At 37.0% G+C, this 18,887-nt stretch overlaps 1 protein-coding gene across 2 annotated transcripts in view; it reads right to left on the bottom strand.

Moving 5' to 3' along the window:
- Window positions 1-1,152: 1,152 nt before the first annotated feature.
- Window positions 1,153-18,887, bottom strand: part of BABAM2 (BRISC and BRCA1 A complex member 2) — a 163,242-nt gene continuing 145,507 nt past the window's right edge. For both annotated transcript variants that reach the window (XM_053937347.1, XM_053937346.1), the window contains exon 12: window positions 1,153-4,491. In XM_053937347.1, the coding sequence (XP_053793322.1) occupies window positions 4,428-4,491 (64 nt within the window). In that variant the 3' untranslated portion in view covers window positions 1,153-4,427. The remainder of the gene's footprint in view (window positions 4,492-18,887) is intronic.

The following is an 18,887-nucleotide window of genomic DNA, read 5'->3' as shown; positions in this document are numbered from 1 at the left end:
TGATCTGGTAATAGTCTTTCCTCAAAATTCTTATGTTGTGGAGAACACAACACTTGGCTTAGTAAATAAAAACCAGCTTCTACTTATTTTTACAGCAAATAATTCTATATTTAATGTAGGTCCACAAGATGTTGGCATACACCTTGTTGCCTTGTTAAAACAAAGAACTCAAGTTTGCTAAAAATAGCAGTAACTAGTAAGGATGAAGCAAAATTGTCCCAAAAGAGGACAGAGAGCTGAAAATAAAAACTGAAGAGATGACTTCAGGGATTTTCAGTAACATTTAAGAAGTAAGAGTAACTTTTAGGTTTAATGAGTGTTACAATGCATCAATTACAGAGACATAAGTAATTTTATGGAAGAGTGTTCACTGGCAGTTCAATTTGGTCACAAACTTCATTTGCTTGGCAGGGCAAGGAACAGCATCCCATAATTAACAATCGTGGTCACAAGTTGTGTCCAAAGCTTGCTACCTCTTTGCAGCACATCTTCTCACTAAGCTAGAAAGGTGAAAAACTCCTGTTCTGCACCAACAAAGGATTTGCCCTTCATCTCCATGTCACTGCTGCACAGACACGGCACTAGAAATGTGTTTCAGACCTGCACTGGTGACCCTCATGTGCTGCTACAGGTTTCTATTGCTTCTCTGGTTAAGGGTGCTGGCACAGAAGGATGTCTAAGCTGCAGTGCCTACTCATCACTTACACAGGTTTCTGAGCTCTGCTGAACCCCCAGCCTTGTATTAGGGGGCACTGCTCTATGGAGAGTACTCAAGATCTAATCCTCTCTTTCCTAGGTAAGAAGTCTCTGTGTAAAACCACCTGAAGTGAGATTTAAAATATTGCACTTCATGGCTAAATCTCATCTACTGACTGATTCACCAAAGATGCTTATTGCTGTAGGTGCCAGGCAGGATGAGTGAAAGGGAACATACAGAGAAACATCCCTAGGGATGGTTTAACAATGCACAGATCTGTGCTAACTCCAGCAATGATCTCTTCTCAAGAACTGACTCAAGTCTGCTCTCTGTATGAATGGGAGGACGTTCAAGGACAGTGACAATACCAAAATGTGCTGATTCAGGAAATGAAAAGTGCCAATCAACAAAGCAGTGGCCAGCACAACGGAAAGATCAATGACGGCCAAACAATGTATGGTATAATTACTTTTTATTTATTTTTCCAGCTGTTTGTTCAGTCTTTCCAGCAAGTTCACAAAACGTCTGACTTTGAATCCATAAGATCTGGTATTACTTCTAGGACAGCAGATTATGTATGCAGATGAATGAGGGCTTGACTCTAAGTTTGTGATTTAAGGACCTTTGGAAAATCGTTTATTAGCAGGGCTTAGTTAAGTTATTGCATTCTTTCAGTCAAAACTAGGACAGTGTAGAGTTTAGGCTTTTCAATACATTTGCAACATTGCTGTTTTTCTCCTACATTTTGTGGCTGTCATAAACCAAGGAAAATAGCCTAGGTCTGACTGCTCCCTTCAATTGCATATATCACACAATAGGGAAGGAAGTGCTGAGAGTCTCAGTGCCGTTAAATTGGCCACAATGGAAATTATAATAAAACAGGAGATAACAGAAATAACTCCAACTCATCAGATCCAAACTTTCGTGGCTAACATAAATGTCTTCAATGGATACTTGGTCTGATATAAAATTATTCACATGAACCCTGTCTTCTGGTATAGTGTTTATACGGTAATTCTCCTAGAAAGAAGCTTCCATTCATTTCAGTGTCTCTCAATACCCCATTTGGAGAGCTAACACTCCCAATACTTCTGAGAACTATTAGAAAGGGATCCATAAAATACCATGTAGGTCAACGAGTGAAGGGTGACCTTGAAATAAAGAAAACGTTCATTTAGTGTAACAAAATGCCTTTTCTTCTACTCTGAAATTTGATAGGCTTACCTTAAATGCAAACAGTACAGTTTTTCATCTTTTCTACCTTTTTTTTTCCCCAAAATACTAGCAATTGTAGCATGACATTAAAATTAGACTGAAACTATGGATTTGTTTCTATGTATGTTGTGAAAAGTTGGAGAAACTGTAGAATTCAACACAATGAATTGCTGGCTTAGGCTTTTTGTACGCTCAAAATATTTTCTTATGTGGCTTATAAAGCTCTTTAATAATAAAGCAGTTAATTGTCGAAAATGACTAGGACTGAGATGAAGGATGCATTTTTGGTTGAGAATAAATCTAAATTCCTAAGAGTGGACCTCTTTTCAAACTATTTTGCAATTGCTAGCCTTTGAAGTATGGTAACTTCTGAAAAGATAAAAAAATAAATAACTGATGTCACTTGGGCAATCAGGTATATAAAGCACACACTGTATTCATAGGGCAATCAGTACAACACTGAATCAGAGACAAAGTTATAAAATGTAAGATTCCAGGAATGTACTGATGCAACCTAAGGGATGGTTTATACCTTTTGAAGATGTCTAGAGATTGTTTCTATCAGATTTTGAACACTATGAGAACAAATGTTTTTCATTAGCCACCCTTCTTCTCCCACCTCTTTCACAAGGTTGGCCTATTCTTGAGTATGTGTCTGTGGCTTTGGCTTTTACCTGAAGAAATGTAGATGTGAGATCATCCCAGTATACGAAACAATATTTTGTTCTTAGTCACTTGAGGTTGTTCAGTTATGATTTTGCTATTCACATGAAACCATTACCTTCCACATCTGCCCTAAGCATGCAAAAGCCTCATGCAATGTCTCCACAGAGGGAATTCAGGCTCAGACCTTTGAAACTGTTGACAGTCCTCTGATAATGTACCGAGAATCACAAAGGGGTGGGTCACAGGACAGAATATGCCTTCTCTGCAGACTTATAATAAAACTTTTTATTCTTATATTTATTCTTACAATAAAGATTTTGTTTGCAGCTTAATTTTCAGCCAAGATTTTCAGTATTGAACATAAATTTTGCCCACAAACTAGCTAAAAGTACTTGTAGTTTCTAGAGGCGAATTATTTGCATAATTCTTAATTATTAAGCTTCACTACACAAACCCCATCTGTATTTCCTAGGTGAATATAAACCCTGAAAAACACTACTTTTCATGTGAAATAACAAGTTGTAGAAAGGGTAGGAGAATACTGCCAATCAAGTAGCTTGATGAGACTTTCTTGCATGTGATGCTATAGGGTATAATTTAAAATAAAATGTTTTCCAGTTCCACTGTATCATCTGTACATGATTTATTTAGTTCCTTGTATTTAGCAGAAGTATGGCACATTTTCCAGATACCATTTATAAGCCAACATACTCTGTTAATTTTATTCCTTACTGGAAAGTACCTTGGTCTATTCACTTATTAATTGGGGAAGTGACATTGTGACCATTAGTCCCAACTGCTGTGTCTGACACAAGCAGGAAAGAAAGGATGAATAGGCAGGATTTTGCATTTGGCATTTCAGAATTAGGGGAGGTAATGTTTCCGGTTATATACACTTAAAAATATTTTCTGAGAAGATATACTGAACTTAAGCATTAAGCTAAATACCTATAGCCCTGCATTATTTCATCAGCTATTTTCCAAGACATCATTCATTATTTTGCTGAAAGTTTGCTTCTTAGCAGTATTTATCTTATTTGGAAAAATTACAGGTCTATGAAAAAGCTTTATTTTGTTATACTGGTTTATATAACTAGTTACTTGCATGTTGGTACTAAAGAAGTAGAACTTTTTTGTAATGGCAAGGGGCACTCATTAGGAAAACACCAACATTGTACAACTGGAAATAAAAACAAAGCATAAAAGCATAACATTTCACATAAGATAAGCTTTCAACAGAAGTATTACAAAAACCACCAAACCTCAAACACCTTGCCATATTAACTTCAGACCAACTGGAAAGGCACTGAGAATTGAAGTGTGCAACTCATATCCATACCTGTGAGAGTAACAACCACAGTGAGATGCAAACCTCCAAGGCAGAATATGGCACTGTACAGTCCATTAGGCATTCCCGGTACATACGGCAGTTTTATGTTTTCTTAGGATAAGCTGAAAATGTTAACTAAATGTACACATTACATCATATTACCATGGGGAAGAACAATCCAATTTAGACCATCTGAAGAAAAGGAAACAAGGCATAACATCCAGGACATTGTTGGCACAAGAAAGTATTATCATATCAATACACGCCCTTTTAAATTTAATTCGACAGATATATAAAGGAATGGTGGAGGCAGAGGCAAAGGGGCAGGACTAATATCAAATATTCAGTTCTAAGCATGCTAGTGAGGTTTTTGTTTCAAAAACTGAAGCTATTAAAACCAGTTCAGAGGCAAGAAAGCACCTATCAAGACAGTCCAACCCATTTCCAGGCATCATTCTTCTGGGCTGACATGTGCAATCTGAAGGATCTGTCCAGTATAGTTTCCATGCCCGAAGCTGTCTAAAGCTTCCCATTAGCAAATGCTGCCTCCTGGAACTGAGGGACAAATGTCTTGAAATATGTCCTAGTGAAAAGAACAGAAAATATATGATTAGGAAGGAGTAATCTTAAAAGCATGAATTGAAGCACTTGATTTTTTCCCATGTTTCCTATTTCCCCTATGGGGAAAAGGCTTCACATATGGTACAGAAGGCCCAAAGACAGACAAGGGAATGGAGCAGGGAAATAGTGAAGAGAAGTCAAAATACATACAGGAGATAAGCTCTTTATCTGTCTCAGAAACCTTGACACAATACTGCCACTGCTGATGGCAGCAGTTTATATAAAATGCAGTAAATAAATACTAACAACATTGTATGAATGGTAAGTCCTTTTATTAAACTTCAAAATTTATAGGATAATGCTCTTTTTAAAAGTGTGCTTTGTATATTTTGGATCTTAGTCTATCTTCTTTGCAAAGGATCAAGTGACGCATAAATCCATAAAATGAGCTAATCCTATGTATCCAAAATTGAGTTAGAACTGTATCGTTGAGATTTTTTTTGCTGAGATACTCAACCATGTAATAATGGTATATTACATGTCCCAGGGATGCCCTTTATTTACCAGTTATATTAGAAGTTGCTTTATCATTCTGCCTTTGGTTTCTGCCTACTGCGTTTTGCTCCGAACTTTCAATTTCTCTATTTTTTAATAAATTTTGTTTTCTATTTCTATCACTAGTCTCTATAAATTTCTCTCCTGTTCTCACCGAGAAGTAATCTAAAGTGAGAATAGCTGCAATGTCATTTATTGGATTCTTGATGTCTCTGCTGGTTTACCTCCTAAAGCAAACACACACTGATCAGCTTCACAGTCATGATGTTTGTCATAACTGCAATAAGAAGCTTTGGCAATCACTGAACAGCAAGCATACTTCCTCACACCTAAAAACATTGCAAGACCATGAAGAGAACACTCCTTTCTCTTTGTGAGGTTGTGCCTGGCAAATTAATTACAGATAGCTGCAGTCAGCTTTTATGCACAAGATGTAAATACGTATGAGATGCTGTCCAAAGGTTAAAAGAGCAATGGAAAGTAAAAGCATTTCTGGACTGAGGAGCTGATCCCAGAAATGGAAACAACCATAATAAAGAGGACAACCAGCACACACATTTTATAGCATATATAGATTGTGCTGTGTATTTACAGAACACACTTTGGTTTATTGAAGCAAAGTTCAGAAAACAACCCTCATAATCATGCCTGCAAAAGTGATTGTTCATGCTGGCACACACACGAACATAAACCAGCTGAGAAGGTCTGCCTGTCCCCTGATCTCAACAGCTGAGTGCCATTTCTGTATCTGTGTTTCTCCTACCATACCTTTGAAATTGTAGCTTTTTAAGTCCTGTTTAATTCTATGTGTTTTGCTAGCTCATGGAGTACCACCTACATGTTGTCAATATCAGGATCCATCCCTTTTACTTGTCCTTGCTTTATCTGTCCTAACATTTAATTATGCTTCTCTCCTTACTTATTTTGAATAGCTTCCCCCTTCCCCTTTGATAGCTTCTCTGCAGACTCTCTTCCATGCACGTGATCTTAACTGACTTGGTAAATATTACTTGAAACTTCCCTCTTCCAAAACTGTAGAAATTATTAATCATTAAATGGGATACAATTGGAATGATTTTCCTACATTTTATTTCTTTTTCTTTATAGCATTTCTGTGCTTTGTATTAAACCCACACTTAGTGCATTATATGCAGTAATTATATATGCCTTTTCTGTTAGGTAAATTCCAGAATGAATGCTTATGATACCACAAACACCCTCCCACACCAACTTTATCTACACTTGCATCCTTTCTTTTCACTGATTCCTGCAGGAGAGCTTGTATCCTTTGCTGCAAAACTAAGTCTAACATCTCCCTACATTCTGAGCAGATGTACTGTTTCAAAGAGGATGTTATTTCACTGGTAGTTCATATGAACCTCTTGGCAATGTTCCATACACTACAAAAAATCTTTTAGTACTTCATTATTTTAAATGTCTGCTTTTTTTCTTTTTGTACCTTAAAGTACATGCTTAAAGTTGCCCTTATCATTTTGGTCTTCTCCAGACTGAAGCAAATGCAGTACCACAAGTGTACTCAGGTTGTGTTCCAGAAATGGGACAGCCCATTTCTGTCCCTCTCCCATATACCTTAGGTATCTCAGATGAAACAAAATCAGAGATAATTACAGTTCATCACACATACCACAAAAAATATATTAAAACTGCTCCCTTAACCCCCCCCAAACCAAACCAAAAAAGGCCTTGTTAAGAGATCCAAAAGCCCCGTATATCTGATAGGACTGTCTCAGCTACAGCACATTTAGTAGATTGAGGAGGAAAGATGGGGAAGTAGGAAAAGGTAAGTGAAATGAACACTGGAAAATTTTTTCTAGATTTTTTTTTTCATCCAAAGTTTGGGACAAAATCATGTGTTACAATACCTGAATTTCCTGTGAAATATAAATTACAACATTTTAATTACAATAATCTCTGCAGAGGTCACCAGTAAGGAGGAAAAGAAGCACCAATCACCTTCTGAGTAAGTTTCATCTATCGACCATTTGGCATTGAAGTCAAAGTGCACGTTTCTGCCCAAATAGGACCATGACACAAACTATTATGTCACAACAGATGACATGAAATAATTCTAACAGAAATTTAAAAATTTTTGAAGGACAATACTCTGCTATAGACTACATGGTAAAGGCATCTTTCACATGCAATGCTTTTCCTTAGAGAAAGATTTTAAATCAAGAGACAACACTCATGCTCCAGCATCCTGTAGATACAGGCACAGAGAAACAGTGAATATGAACATGAATTTTGGAAAAAGATATACTCCTCATACTCTATTCATATTAACACATTGATTTTACACCCTCCATAATTATGATCCGTGCTATACCATAAGGAGTCATATAGAACTATCTGAAAGTTTTTTTTTTTCAGAAACTTTGCCACATGATATTCTCAAGTTATCTCCAAACTATTTTGAAATTATTACTTTTATATACACTAGATATGTTTTTCAGCTGTGGACAACTGTTATTTAAAAAACCCAACAACAGTAATTCAGATACCTGTTGAATGACACTGAAGATGAAGAAAGCTAACTTGACCTATGGTCTCTCAGGGCTCTGTCAAATGGCAAAAATCTGCTTTTGATCAAAGCCTTTTCTCCTTTCTGGGAAAGATGGAGATCCTTCTTTCTCCAGCTTTCATCTACCATGTTCTTGGTGGACCTGTATCATACTGACCTTATACCAAGCTCAGAAGACCTGCATAAATTCTCCTGTAAGTACAGAGAGAAACTCATTTGTACAAAGTACACAGATATTCTTCACGTGAGTGCTGAGTACAATCAACACTCATGTAAAGAAGGTAAAACACACTTTGAGTGTTGCATCCTTCTCACAATGGTTTAGATTCCAGCTTAAACAGTGTATAAAAAGTTGCTTTCTTTTCAGCCTAGAGTGGGTGCCAATCTTCATACACTTATGAACACATGTCTAACTCTTTGTTGAGCTTCTTATAAGACTCCATTGTTTTTTGTGTATTCATTTTTGTTCCCTCAAATGGTCATTTTCCAAGTTCAAGGTAGTAAGTTATGAGGTTTCTATGGAAATTTTTCTTCATCACTCCAGAAAACAACACCTTTTGCTGTAGTTAACCACTACATATACTTGACACAGTACAATGAATTCCAGGTGCTACGCTCAAGGACATCTGTTAAGAGTAAAGCACTTCTCTTTCCTTCACTTTATTATCCAGTGGAAAGAAAGTCTTGCTATAATTGCAAGTGGTAAGTATCTAAAAGAAGTTAGAATTGGCTCACCTGCTGCTTACATATTTTCCAGTGATATGAAACACTGAGTGTGGTACAAGGTCTCCAGAAGCCCATATACATCTAAATCCCAGGGTGTGGGTTTGCCGTGCTTAAAACATACTCGACTCAGAATTCACACGCTTTTGTGAAATTTCATTCTAATTGTACTAGTTTTTTCCCAGGGTAACTTAGTGCTGGGTTTTTAAAATGGAGTTGGTAGAAAATCTGCATTGACTACTTGATAATACTTTTTGCCTTCACATATCTACGCTGAAAATCTGCAAAGATTTAAAATTATGCAGCTGCAATCTCCCATCAAACAACACTTCCCATATATTTATGGTGAAAGCATTCTAACACCAACAGACTGGATTTCTGCTGCTGCTTTTGCTGGACTGGTACTATAGCCAGCTATACAATTGCGTTCTAGTTACTGCTGCTGGTGTAATAAAGTTAAAAGGATTGTTTAGGTGGTTCTATTTCTCTTAAAATCTTCATGTGGTAAATTCAGAGCAGAAGATCAAGACTCAAACTCTGTGAGGAAAAAAGCATACAACACGTTATATCAATGAGATTTCTGCTTTTTGTGTCTGGGACAAGGACAATCATCATGGGGTGATGAATCATCTTCCCAAGTAATTCACAAAATATATTCCCCTTAAACCTCTCAGTTTATAACTGCCAAGATTTCCAGCATGCTGATCTCAAATTCACCCATGCTAGCCCTATTTGCACTCATTTTTTTATTTGTTTCAGCTTAACATGTGGGACTTTCAAGTGCTTTTTCCTTTAAGAGACAATTCGAGGAAAATTAAGGGGATGAAATCATCATGATGGTCCACATCAGGAACAAACTTAGCAGTACAGCAACACTTCTGCTACCAGCACAATGTCCTTATTGGCAAATTAAAGCCCTTGAGGCACAATCTTCATCTTTTCACAAAGACATAGAGGCCTTCTCTCACTGCATGAGGTACATGTATTGTGTTCCTTCTCTTCTGAAGGCAGACTTGCATTTGGGTTTTTTTCCTACCACTGGCTTTGAGAGCAAATTTTATTCTTATATACTACCCATTATTTCAATATTTTAGTTAATTCTTGTAAAATCATTTAGTAAGTACTGCAAAAGTGGTTTAATTCTGTAAATTTCTGGCTCTAATTATAGACCTGTAGTGTATTCAAAATCATAGCAGCCAGTGTATGTGACAAATACATCCATTTTCTACTACTCTAGGCAAGGCATACATAATATGTATGAGTTATTTTCTAAAACTTTTTTAAGTTAATAGACCTGACTTGGGCAAGCACTCCTGTAGTCATGGTGATCTCTGAATAGTTCTACTTAATCCTTCCAAGACTTCTGGAATAAGGCCTGTATTTGGTACCCCATTCTCCTCAGTAGTTCCCTATTGTCTGAATTGTCCAGCAGGTAAATTGAGTTTGTTTGAATAATCCCAGGACTGAGGTAAGGACTGAATTGTATCCTGTCCAGCTATATGAGATACAGCCAAGAATCCCAGGCATTTGTCCCAACTACTGTATACTTCTTTTAAAGGAATTACATCATTTTGCATCCCATATTTCTTTCCTGCTGTACCCTAGGAGAACTCCATCAAGACATCGACAAGTTTCTTCAAATCCACTGAATCCTGATAGAACAACATCAACTCTATAGATGACTAATTTTCATAAATTAGCTAGAACAGCAATGTTCTCCCCTCTTTCAATTAAATTTGGTGAAAATAGGAATTAAGAAGGGTGTAGGTCAGAGTGAAGGACAGACTGAGGCTTCTTGAGGTTTTTGACCTATTCCTTCCAGACTAGTATTTTTATGCTGACATGTTGCAATAAAATCTTGTTATATAAACTATTTCAACACTATAGACATATTAGAATTATAAAAGAGCTTCTCCAGGCTTTATCAACATCACCTGATTATTCATTTTCTGAAGTACAAAGTATTTTTGCATGGATCATACATACATATGTAGTGTGCCTTTGTATTTTTGTGTTCCTGTTGAAACTTGTTTTGACAGAGTGAAAACTTGTTTTGAAAATAGTGGACACCTACAACAATACTTTCTGGACACCAGATGCGAAGATTTGTCCTCCTGTGACCACACAGGCATATCCAGCTGATTTGGTTCATGTAACCTCTAAAAATTCATCCCCTGTACAGAAGGTATTTACCATAACTTTCAAAACTTTCTAAGATTTCCTGTTTGTTTCTGACAGAACAAAATCAAAGATGCCAACGTGTCTTTTTTTAAAGATATAATAGTTTTCTTTTGAAATTCCTTTTGTCAGGAGCTACCTAATTCAACATGCTTACCACTAATTAACAAAAGGAACGTAAATTAATAAATTGGTGCATTAATTGCAACAGTGGGTATGTATTTAGGTCATATTCCATATGACTGCTCATTATGTCCTTAAACCATGCTCATGCCCTCCTCCAGCACCTCTATGCCTTGCACTGCACAAGGGCTGAATACAGAAGTGTGGATATTTACTGAGAGCCCATTCTTTCTATAAGCCTCATGCCAATGTTTGAGGCATAGCTTTTTCCTTTTAAACACAGACATGAGGCATTTGAACCTCTTTGCTATTTTTACCATACATAATGCATTAAAAACATATTTGCATTGGGTGAACCATGTTGTCTATTTATTCATAGGCACTTCCACAGCATTCCTCACCAGGTTAAAGATACATGAGCACTCAAAGCAAAGCTGAATAAGCCCATCTCCTGCTTTGGGATAACTATGGGGTAACAGGAAAGTAACTCTACAGCAGACACTTTGCGACACCTCTATTAGGAGAAAATGATTGTTGTATCATTGTCTCCACACCTAAGAAATTACAGAAACTGAAGTGAGAAATAGTTCTCAGCGCTCTAACTTTTGATTGCCTAGCTGGAACTGCGCTGTAGCAGGCAGGCCCACAACAGGGCCAGGCGCCAAGTGGCAAAGGCTCAGGAGCTAATGAAAGTCAAGACAATTACAGAATGCACAAGGCACTCAGGAGACAGCAGCATTTCTTATCCAGCATTCAAATCTAACATCACAAAAATTTATCCAAGCACAGGAGCAGAATGAAATAGGTACCTTCCAGGATTTCTTTCTCACTTCGAATATACATAACGATACTTGGCATGAATTCATGTTTCTAAACTAAGCTTCTTGATGGTATGCTCCTTGGGATGTGGTTTATAATTTCCTTACTAGGCAGCTTTATCTATAGCAAATATTTTGCTTTTATGTGAAACACAATGTCTACATAGTTCTCCATTTTATACATCTCCAGAACTGGTGATGCCAAGCAAACATCTGAAGTGTTTATACAACAGCAAGACAATAGTTCTTAAATTACTGCTACTGTAGCTGGCTAAACACACAAATGTACAAAGGAGTCAGTGAACAATGCCATTAAGCTGCTAGCATTTTTTTTTTTCCTGTGTGCCAAAAAAAAAAAAAAAAAAAAAAAAAAAAAAAATGCATCACAATCCCTCTTCCTCTTCTACTATTTCTCTCTACCTCCTTTTATTGTGAATTACCCACAAAGAGATTAGTAAATTTTTTTTTGCCTGTTTCTACCTGTCACTCTATGCACACTCTATGACTGTGAAGCCAGGCTGATGGACAGACAGAACAGTAATCAAGCATCAAGAGATCTGGAGACTTGCAGTGGGCAGCCATCAAAATGCAGGTTTTTAAGAAATACAGTTGTTTTCAGCTCAGTTTATTATACCGCACAACAGAAACCTGTCTCCAAAATTACAAACAAACCAAAACTGCAACAGGAAATAGAAGTGGCAGAGCTAGTGAAACCAAGTACATATCAGAAGTTTAAACATTAATATTCACTCACATCCAAAAGCTGTTTTCTGTATTTTACTAGTAATATTTCTTTCCTCCAGAAGTTCTTTCTGGAGTTACTGCCATTTCTGATTCAAGTCACACAGAAAGGTACAAAAAATTGTTATATTTAGAAATGTTTTTCAACAGTTTGCTGATCGCAGAATTAACACGTAGCTTTAATCTATATGAAGCAAATAGAAATAAAAATTAAATTTCCATTTTGTTACACATTTGCATCATTTTCAAAAACCTATGGTATCGATTAATTTTATAAATAAAGTGAAGAATTCAACATTGGTCTGCTGTAAAAATTAAGATGACTTTACTGCCCAACTTACCATAAAGGAAAATTAATTTTGACAATTTGTTCAAAGCACGAAACAACCATAAATATAACAACCTGGCTAAAAGCAAACTATAAAGGAAGGGAGTTCTAGGGAACTGCTGTGGAGCCAAGATTGCAGATCATCATGGAGGTTGGCAATTAATGTTTATTTTAAAGCAGCAGCATAAGTAGGGTTATCACTTTGTAAAACATGCTAATTTTGATTCCAAGAACATACGTCCTCCCAAATGCATGGACCTTTACTGACAATAACAGATAAAAATTACAGCTACTGGACATAATGAGTTCATACAGATCAAGGCCAGTAACTATGAAGGTAACTTTTTAAAACCATCTGGAAATCAAGACTCTGGTATTTAATGTCTCACAGATTTCTGACATAGATATTTAAAAATTTACAAAGGTGTATTGCACAGACACAGTGAATCAAAGTGTCCCAAAGCACACACAGAAAAATGAACTTCTCATTTTGAAACTGTTTCATCAATGCCTTCTGCTTGCCAGTCAGTTCAAGAGATAAAACACTTCACTTCCTTCATCTTCTCCACAATGTACATAAATAGATGTACTTCAGTCAGATGAAGGTTTGTGGTCTTAGATCATAGCAAATTTTGCTTCTGCTTTCTTAACTTCCATTTTCCCCACAGGGTAGTGGGTGTCTGTGAAGGGTGCATTGGAATATCTCGGTCACAGCATGGTCACTCTGTTTCCTTATCAGTGGATCATGAGAATGATATTCCAAGGCCATCATGGAAAAACTCAATCTTCATAGAGTCTTTTTAAATACATTGTTAACTTGCAGGAAATTTCCAGTCTTATGAGCTACAGCATGACAAGTCTGCTCTATTTTTCCTAGTTGCTGAAGTGCCATAGCCATATTTCCCCACTCCAGGTACAGGTTAACTTCTTAAAGAGATAGTGTTTATTCAAGGTACATATTATTTCCTCTTATCTAGGCCATGTAAACACACAATGAGTTCTGCTGTTGGAGAGCAATAAACTTTTTATTAGATTTGATGGAGGGAGTCAATGTGAGACAAGATGCAACTAGGAACCTCTTCAAAGCATAAAAGGCAGGGTAAAGAATGTGTGAAAGTAGCGATAAGTAGTAAGAGAAAGCAGAAAAGACTGGGCAAGAATACCTTCAGGAATGAAGCTTGTGAGGAAAGACGAGCGCAGACATTCAAGAAGAGAGGAGCTCACAGTAGTAATAATAGAATTTGAATGATCTTTAAGAGATTATTGAATCCCTTAATTGTAGTTAAGAGGCAGAAATGAAGAGTTACACCACAGATGCATCCATAACGAGTCTGACAACCAGCATCCCTGAAAACAAAGTTTGCGTGCAGGTAAAAGTACTGATTTCATCATGCCATCCGCTTTGCTTTGTCAGATAGCTTATCAACAGGGGCCGAAGGCAACATACCAAACCATAAAAGAAACCTCCTTGGATATTCATTAGGACAAACCAGTTAGAAGGAAACAGATGAGATGACACACATCTGTGATTATATAAATCATATTAAAGTAGTTGCTTCTCTTCGCTATTCAAAGGATATATATTTGCTATCAGAAGCAAAAGTAAATGCTCAAAAGATTGGAGACCCATCCAAAGGGGAAAACCAGACAGAAATAAGCCTTTATATTAACAGGTAAAAGCAGAATAAAACAAATACAAAATTGAAGAACAAATTAGCTGTGACTCTTGAAATAAACACTTGTCAAACAGTACACAATGTGGTCAAAAAGTAAAAAGAATTCTCAGAAGAAATAAAATCACAAAGAATAAATGAAATTGAGGTGTTTAAAGATGTTGCCATACCAGAATCCAGCTTTCCAAAGATGTACCAAAAGATTCGACTCATGCAGAAATGTCAGCCAAAAAAGAAACGAACAAATGAACAAAACACAACCAAATCAGCAGCCCCAGATTACACTCACACCCAAGTTCTAGAGAAACTCAAGTGTGAGGAAGTTGAACACTTACATAGCTTGTAACCTCCTGCTTTAAACAGCTTGGTACCAGAGAAGTGTGATGTCAATTAAAAAAAGGTCTGGATGTCTGGAAGAATTAGAAGGAGCTATGACTCAATGAATCTCATGTCCATACATTACAAATTGGTAGTGATTGTTAATCGAAATTATTATAAAAATTCATAAATAGTCCAAAATTAGTGTAATTGAGTAAATATGTTATACTGGGTAGGAGCCAAACGTGTGCTTCTCAAGTCTCCTATTTTCTTAAGGTATCAAAACCACATGGACAAGAAAAATTCAAGTGACACACACTGCTCAACTTACAGGTATTTGAGAAGGTTTTTCAAAGGTATAAAAACCCCTGAATTACCACAGAAGGAGAAAAGATCCATGAGTGGATAAACAGCAGGCCAAGATACAAAGAAAAGAACAGGAATAAATGATGAATACCATTAGGGGAAAGTCACCTGAGAAGTGCCCAGAAGTGGGTGTTCTCACTTGTGTTGTTCATATTCCTACATGATATGCAAAAGTGAGCAAAGGAAGATGGAAAGGTCTGTTAATGTTAACAATTTAGTCAAGGAAGGAAAAATAAGGTACAATTACGAGGAACTGCAGATAGTTTTTACAGTACTAGGAGACTGGGAGATAACACACCAGGTGAAAAATCAGTATTGACAAACAGGAAAGGAGAAATAGGTGAAGAAAAAGACATAATTTTACTACCACAAAAAACACAGGCTCTGAAAAACAGATAGAAAGGAGATGTTGGTGCTAAAATGGCATTGTAACTAGCCTTCATCTGTATGCAAAAAACAAAATCAGATGCTGTTAGAAGCACAATAAAGAGTAAATCAGTCAATATCACTACATCACCATATAAATGCACAGTGAATGCATCATGAGTAACAGAAAAGGAAACAGAAGGAAAATCACAGAAACAGTAAAGGGATAAAGAAGTGGGACGAGGGTGATCAGAAAGATGGAGAGGTTCTGGAGAAGGAAGGAGTGAGAAGAGCAAGAGAAAAGGTGACAAAAGAGACATGAAAAAGCTCCTAAAACAAAGGTTATGGAGAAGATCAGCAGATTAACTATTTGCTGCCTCTCTTCATACAAGAGGTAGAGGGTAACAACAACTTGAGATAGGAGGAGGCAGGAATGCAAAAAGCCAACAGAGTTTGTTATTCACACCACACCTGTGTGATCCCTTGCCACAGAATTTTATGCTGTTACGCTGTTGGTTCAAAAAGCAAGCGAATAGAAGGAAAGCCAGGTAAAATTACTTAACAGAAATGTATGGATAAAGAAATCTTTGAGGATGGTAGAACATACAATGGAAATATGACTACGTGCTCTGCCATGCTTTTCCACAGGCATCTTCTGCTACCTATTGATACAGACATGATAGTGGGCCAAATGATTGCAGAGTTTTACCTAGCTTAATGGAACAATTACGAGTATTACTCAAAAGGCAAGACTATGGAGCTCACTTCCTATTTTAATTTAGCTGTTTATTTTGTAACTGATCAAGCAACAGTATTTATCTGGGCTATTAAATCTCAGCTCCTTCCAAACCCATGTACTTATCTCTACCCTTTTCTCTCGAGAAACGGAGGACATATTTTGTGCAAGTTCCTAACTGTAATTTCATGCTCTAATATAGAACTAGCAGCTTTCATAAATGTATAATGGAGTTCTCTAATAAAGCCAAATCAGACAGTGACTGCGTTTCACAGTATTTCTAGAACGCCACTTAATCCCAGTTATCCAAGAACCACCTACATTAAATTCTAACCTTTCATTCCTACAAAGCAGTTGTCTTCCAGCAAAGTGCTATTATACTCCACTTATACCATGCCAACTTCTCCAATCTCTTCTATGCATTTCTCTTGTCAATAAATGAGAATACTTTTTTGCAGAAAGAATATTTACTATATATCAAAATGCACATATGTACAGTTCACACATATACAGAGTATCTATACAAAATCGCAGAAAAACTAATTGCCTAACAGATTTTATTTCTATGCACTTCCTATAGCACCTATACTCCTCATCTTTAAATAGTTGTTTTTCTTTCCTACAGTCAAAGCTTTAATGAGAAGTGACCAGAAACAAATACCCAGGCCCTTCTGTCTTGGCTGAAATCCACATAATGCATGACAGCACTGAAGATCCCTGGCAGGCACCTGTCAGAAACTAACATACCATAACTTAAGAGTCAGACTTAATTATCCAGGGAGACATTTAAAGAAAACTACATGAAAAATATGACTCAAGAAGTGTGACTATCATATATATGTACTGCATTCTGCAGAAGAACGATGTATGCGGAAGAACGATGTAAAAATAAAGGAATGTACTGGGAAAATTCTAATTAAAAGTCCTATCTACTTTACCTGCTATATCTTATAATCAAAATAATTAATTTGTTATTACATTTTGCTGGTAAATCAACTGCAGAACACACTGCAAGTGCAATCACTGAGTATTTTAACAAAACGTAGCCTTTTCCATTTTCCTTTCTACTGTTCCCATACAATTTTAATCAGCTGACACTCCCACAGAAAATCAGTTTTGATTTAATGGTGTATAAAATCAAATTAATTTCTTTGTAAGCTTCACACGTCTGGGTCGCCACATCTCTTCTCGTTATGGCTGTCACAGTGTATTGCCCCTTTTCTGTTCTGAGGAGCGGCCCACCAGCGGCAACAAAATGTCAGCTTTACTTGATTTCAGGCAAGGAAATCACTTCTGTTCAGTTTCTGATGCAAAACTACCAAAAACCAGAGTTAAACAAACGACCCAGCTCACCACCTCAGCCTTTAGTTGCACCTATGCTGGCATTCTTCTTCAGAAAGAATCCTCTGAGCCTTGCAAATGTCTGAACACATGCACACACACCTAGAGAAGAATGATGTCCCTAGCTTTTGTTCCTCACTCTCATTTTTATGAATTTCATTTTAAGTTTAAGATAACATGCAACAGAGACAAAGACGGTAATGCAAAAAGCTTTGTGAGGTGAGTATATGTAATGCAAATAAGTAAGTTTTTGGAAAACTGCTCTTTAAAGATGACTAATGTGCATGAAAAATCACATGATACAGGCAAATACAACTTGATACTTTTACAAACAAGCAAAAAAACCCCTTAAATACAACCCAAAGAATGAAAAAAATATTTATTACCTTTATTAGACCTATCAAGAAGAGAAGATCTAAAAAGGGGTCAACATTTACATGTAAATTTTATAGTGAGATTCATGGTGGCATAGCTAGAATTCAAAAGTTTCATGAAAATTGTGGAAGTTGTTATTTTTAAAGAATTTGAAATATAGTAATAGATATTCAGTGCATTGAGTAAATATGTTATACTGGGTAGGAGCCAAACGTGTGCTTCTCAAGTCTCCTATTTTCTTAAGGTATTTTCTAAAGGGATATATAAATTTGAAAGAAATCTGAATAATAATAAAAAATGGATGAGTCGAAACTGGTTAATGTCAAAATAACAAAAAAAAAGCATTAGGGCACACAAAATTTACTGACTAGAAGAGCAAGTCTTTGACATACTACAACGGATATGTCTAAACACAACTGCAACACAACTGTCCCTTTTTATTTTCAAATATACTTTTATTAGACTAAGACATACAATATTTTAATCTGTAAATGTAATCTCAGAATCACAGAACTGTTAAGGTTGGAAAACACCACTAAGTTCATCGACTCCAACTATTAACCCATCACTGCCAAGCCCACCCCTAAACCATGTCCTAAGTGCCACATCCACAGACCTTTGAAATACCTGAAGGAGTGGTGACTTCATTACCTCCTGGGCAGCCTGGCTTGACAACCCTTTTGGGGAAGAAATTTTTCTTCATATTCAAACTAGAGCTCTCCAGGTGCAACTTCCAGCCATTTCCTCTTGTCCTATCACTTGTTATCTGGGAGAAGAGGCCAATCCTCACCTGGCTACACCCCCCCTTTCAGGCAGCTGTAGAGAGTGATAAGGTCACCCCTGAGCCTCCTCTTCTTCAGACTGGACACCCCAGGTCCCTTAGCCACACCTCATAGGACCTGTGCTCCAGACCCTTCACCAGCTCCACTGCCCTTCTCTGCACATGCTCCAGCACCTCAAGGTCTTTCTTGTAGTGGGGGCCTCAATCATACACATGACAGACATCATCTAATTTGCTGGTACTCAAGGAAAAGGTATGGCTGAGGCTGAAAACGCTATGGCCCAGTTCACCAGTCTGGCACTTCCTAACCATGGCACTCCTGTGCTGAGCACAAACCGAAGCTGCAGCTGTGGCTTGCACAAGATGCACCTGCATATAGTCTGAAGATGCACTTGACCTCATGGCAGAGCAACAGCCAATATAAAGTTGAGAGCACTTGAGCCCTTGGAAGCTT

Source organism: Vidua chalybeata, chromosome 3 (genome assembly GCF_026979565.1).
Source record: "Vidua chalybeata isolate OUT-0048 chromosome 3, bVidCha1 merged haplotype, whole genome shotgun sequence".
NCBI lineage: Eukaryota > Metazoa > Chordata > Aves > Passeriformes > Viduidae > Vidua > Vidua chalybeata.
The sequence above is the reverse complement of the archived record's forward strand: the minus strand, read 5'-3'. Positions and strand labels throughout refer to the sequence as shown.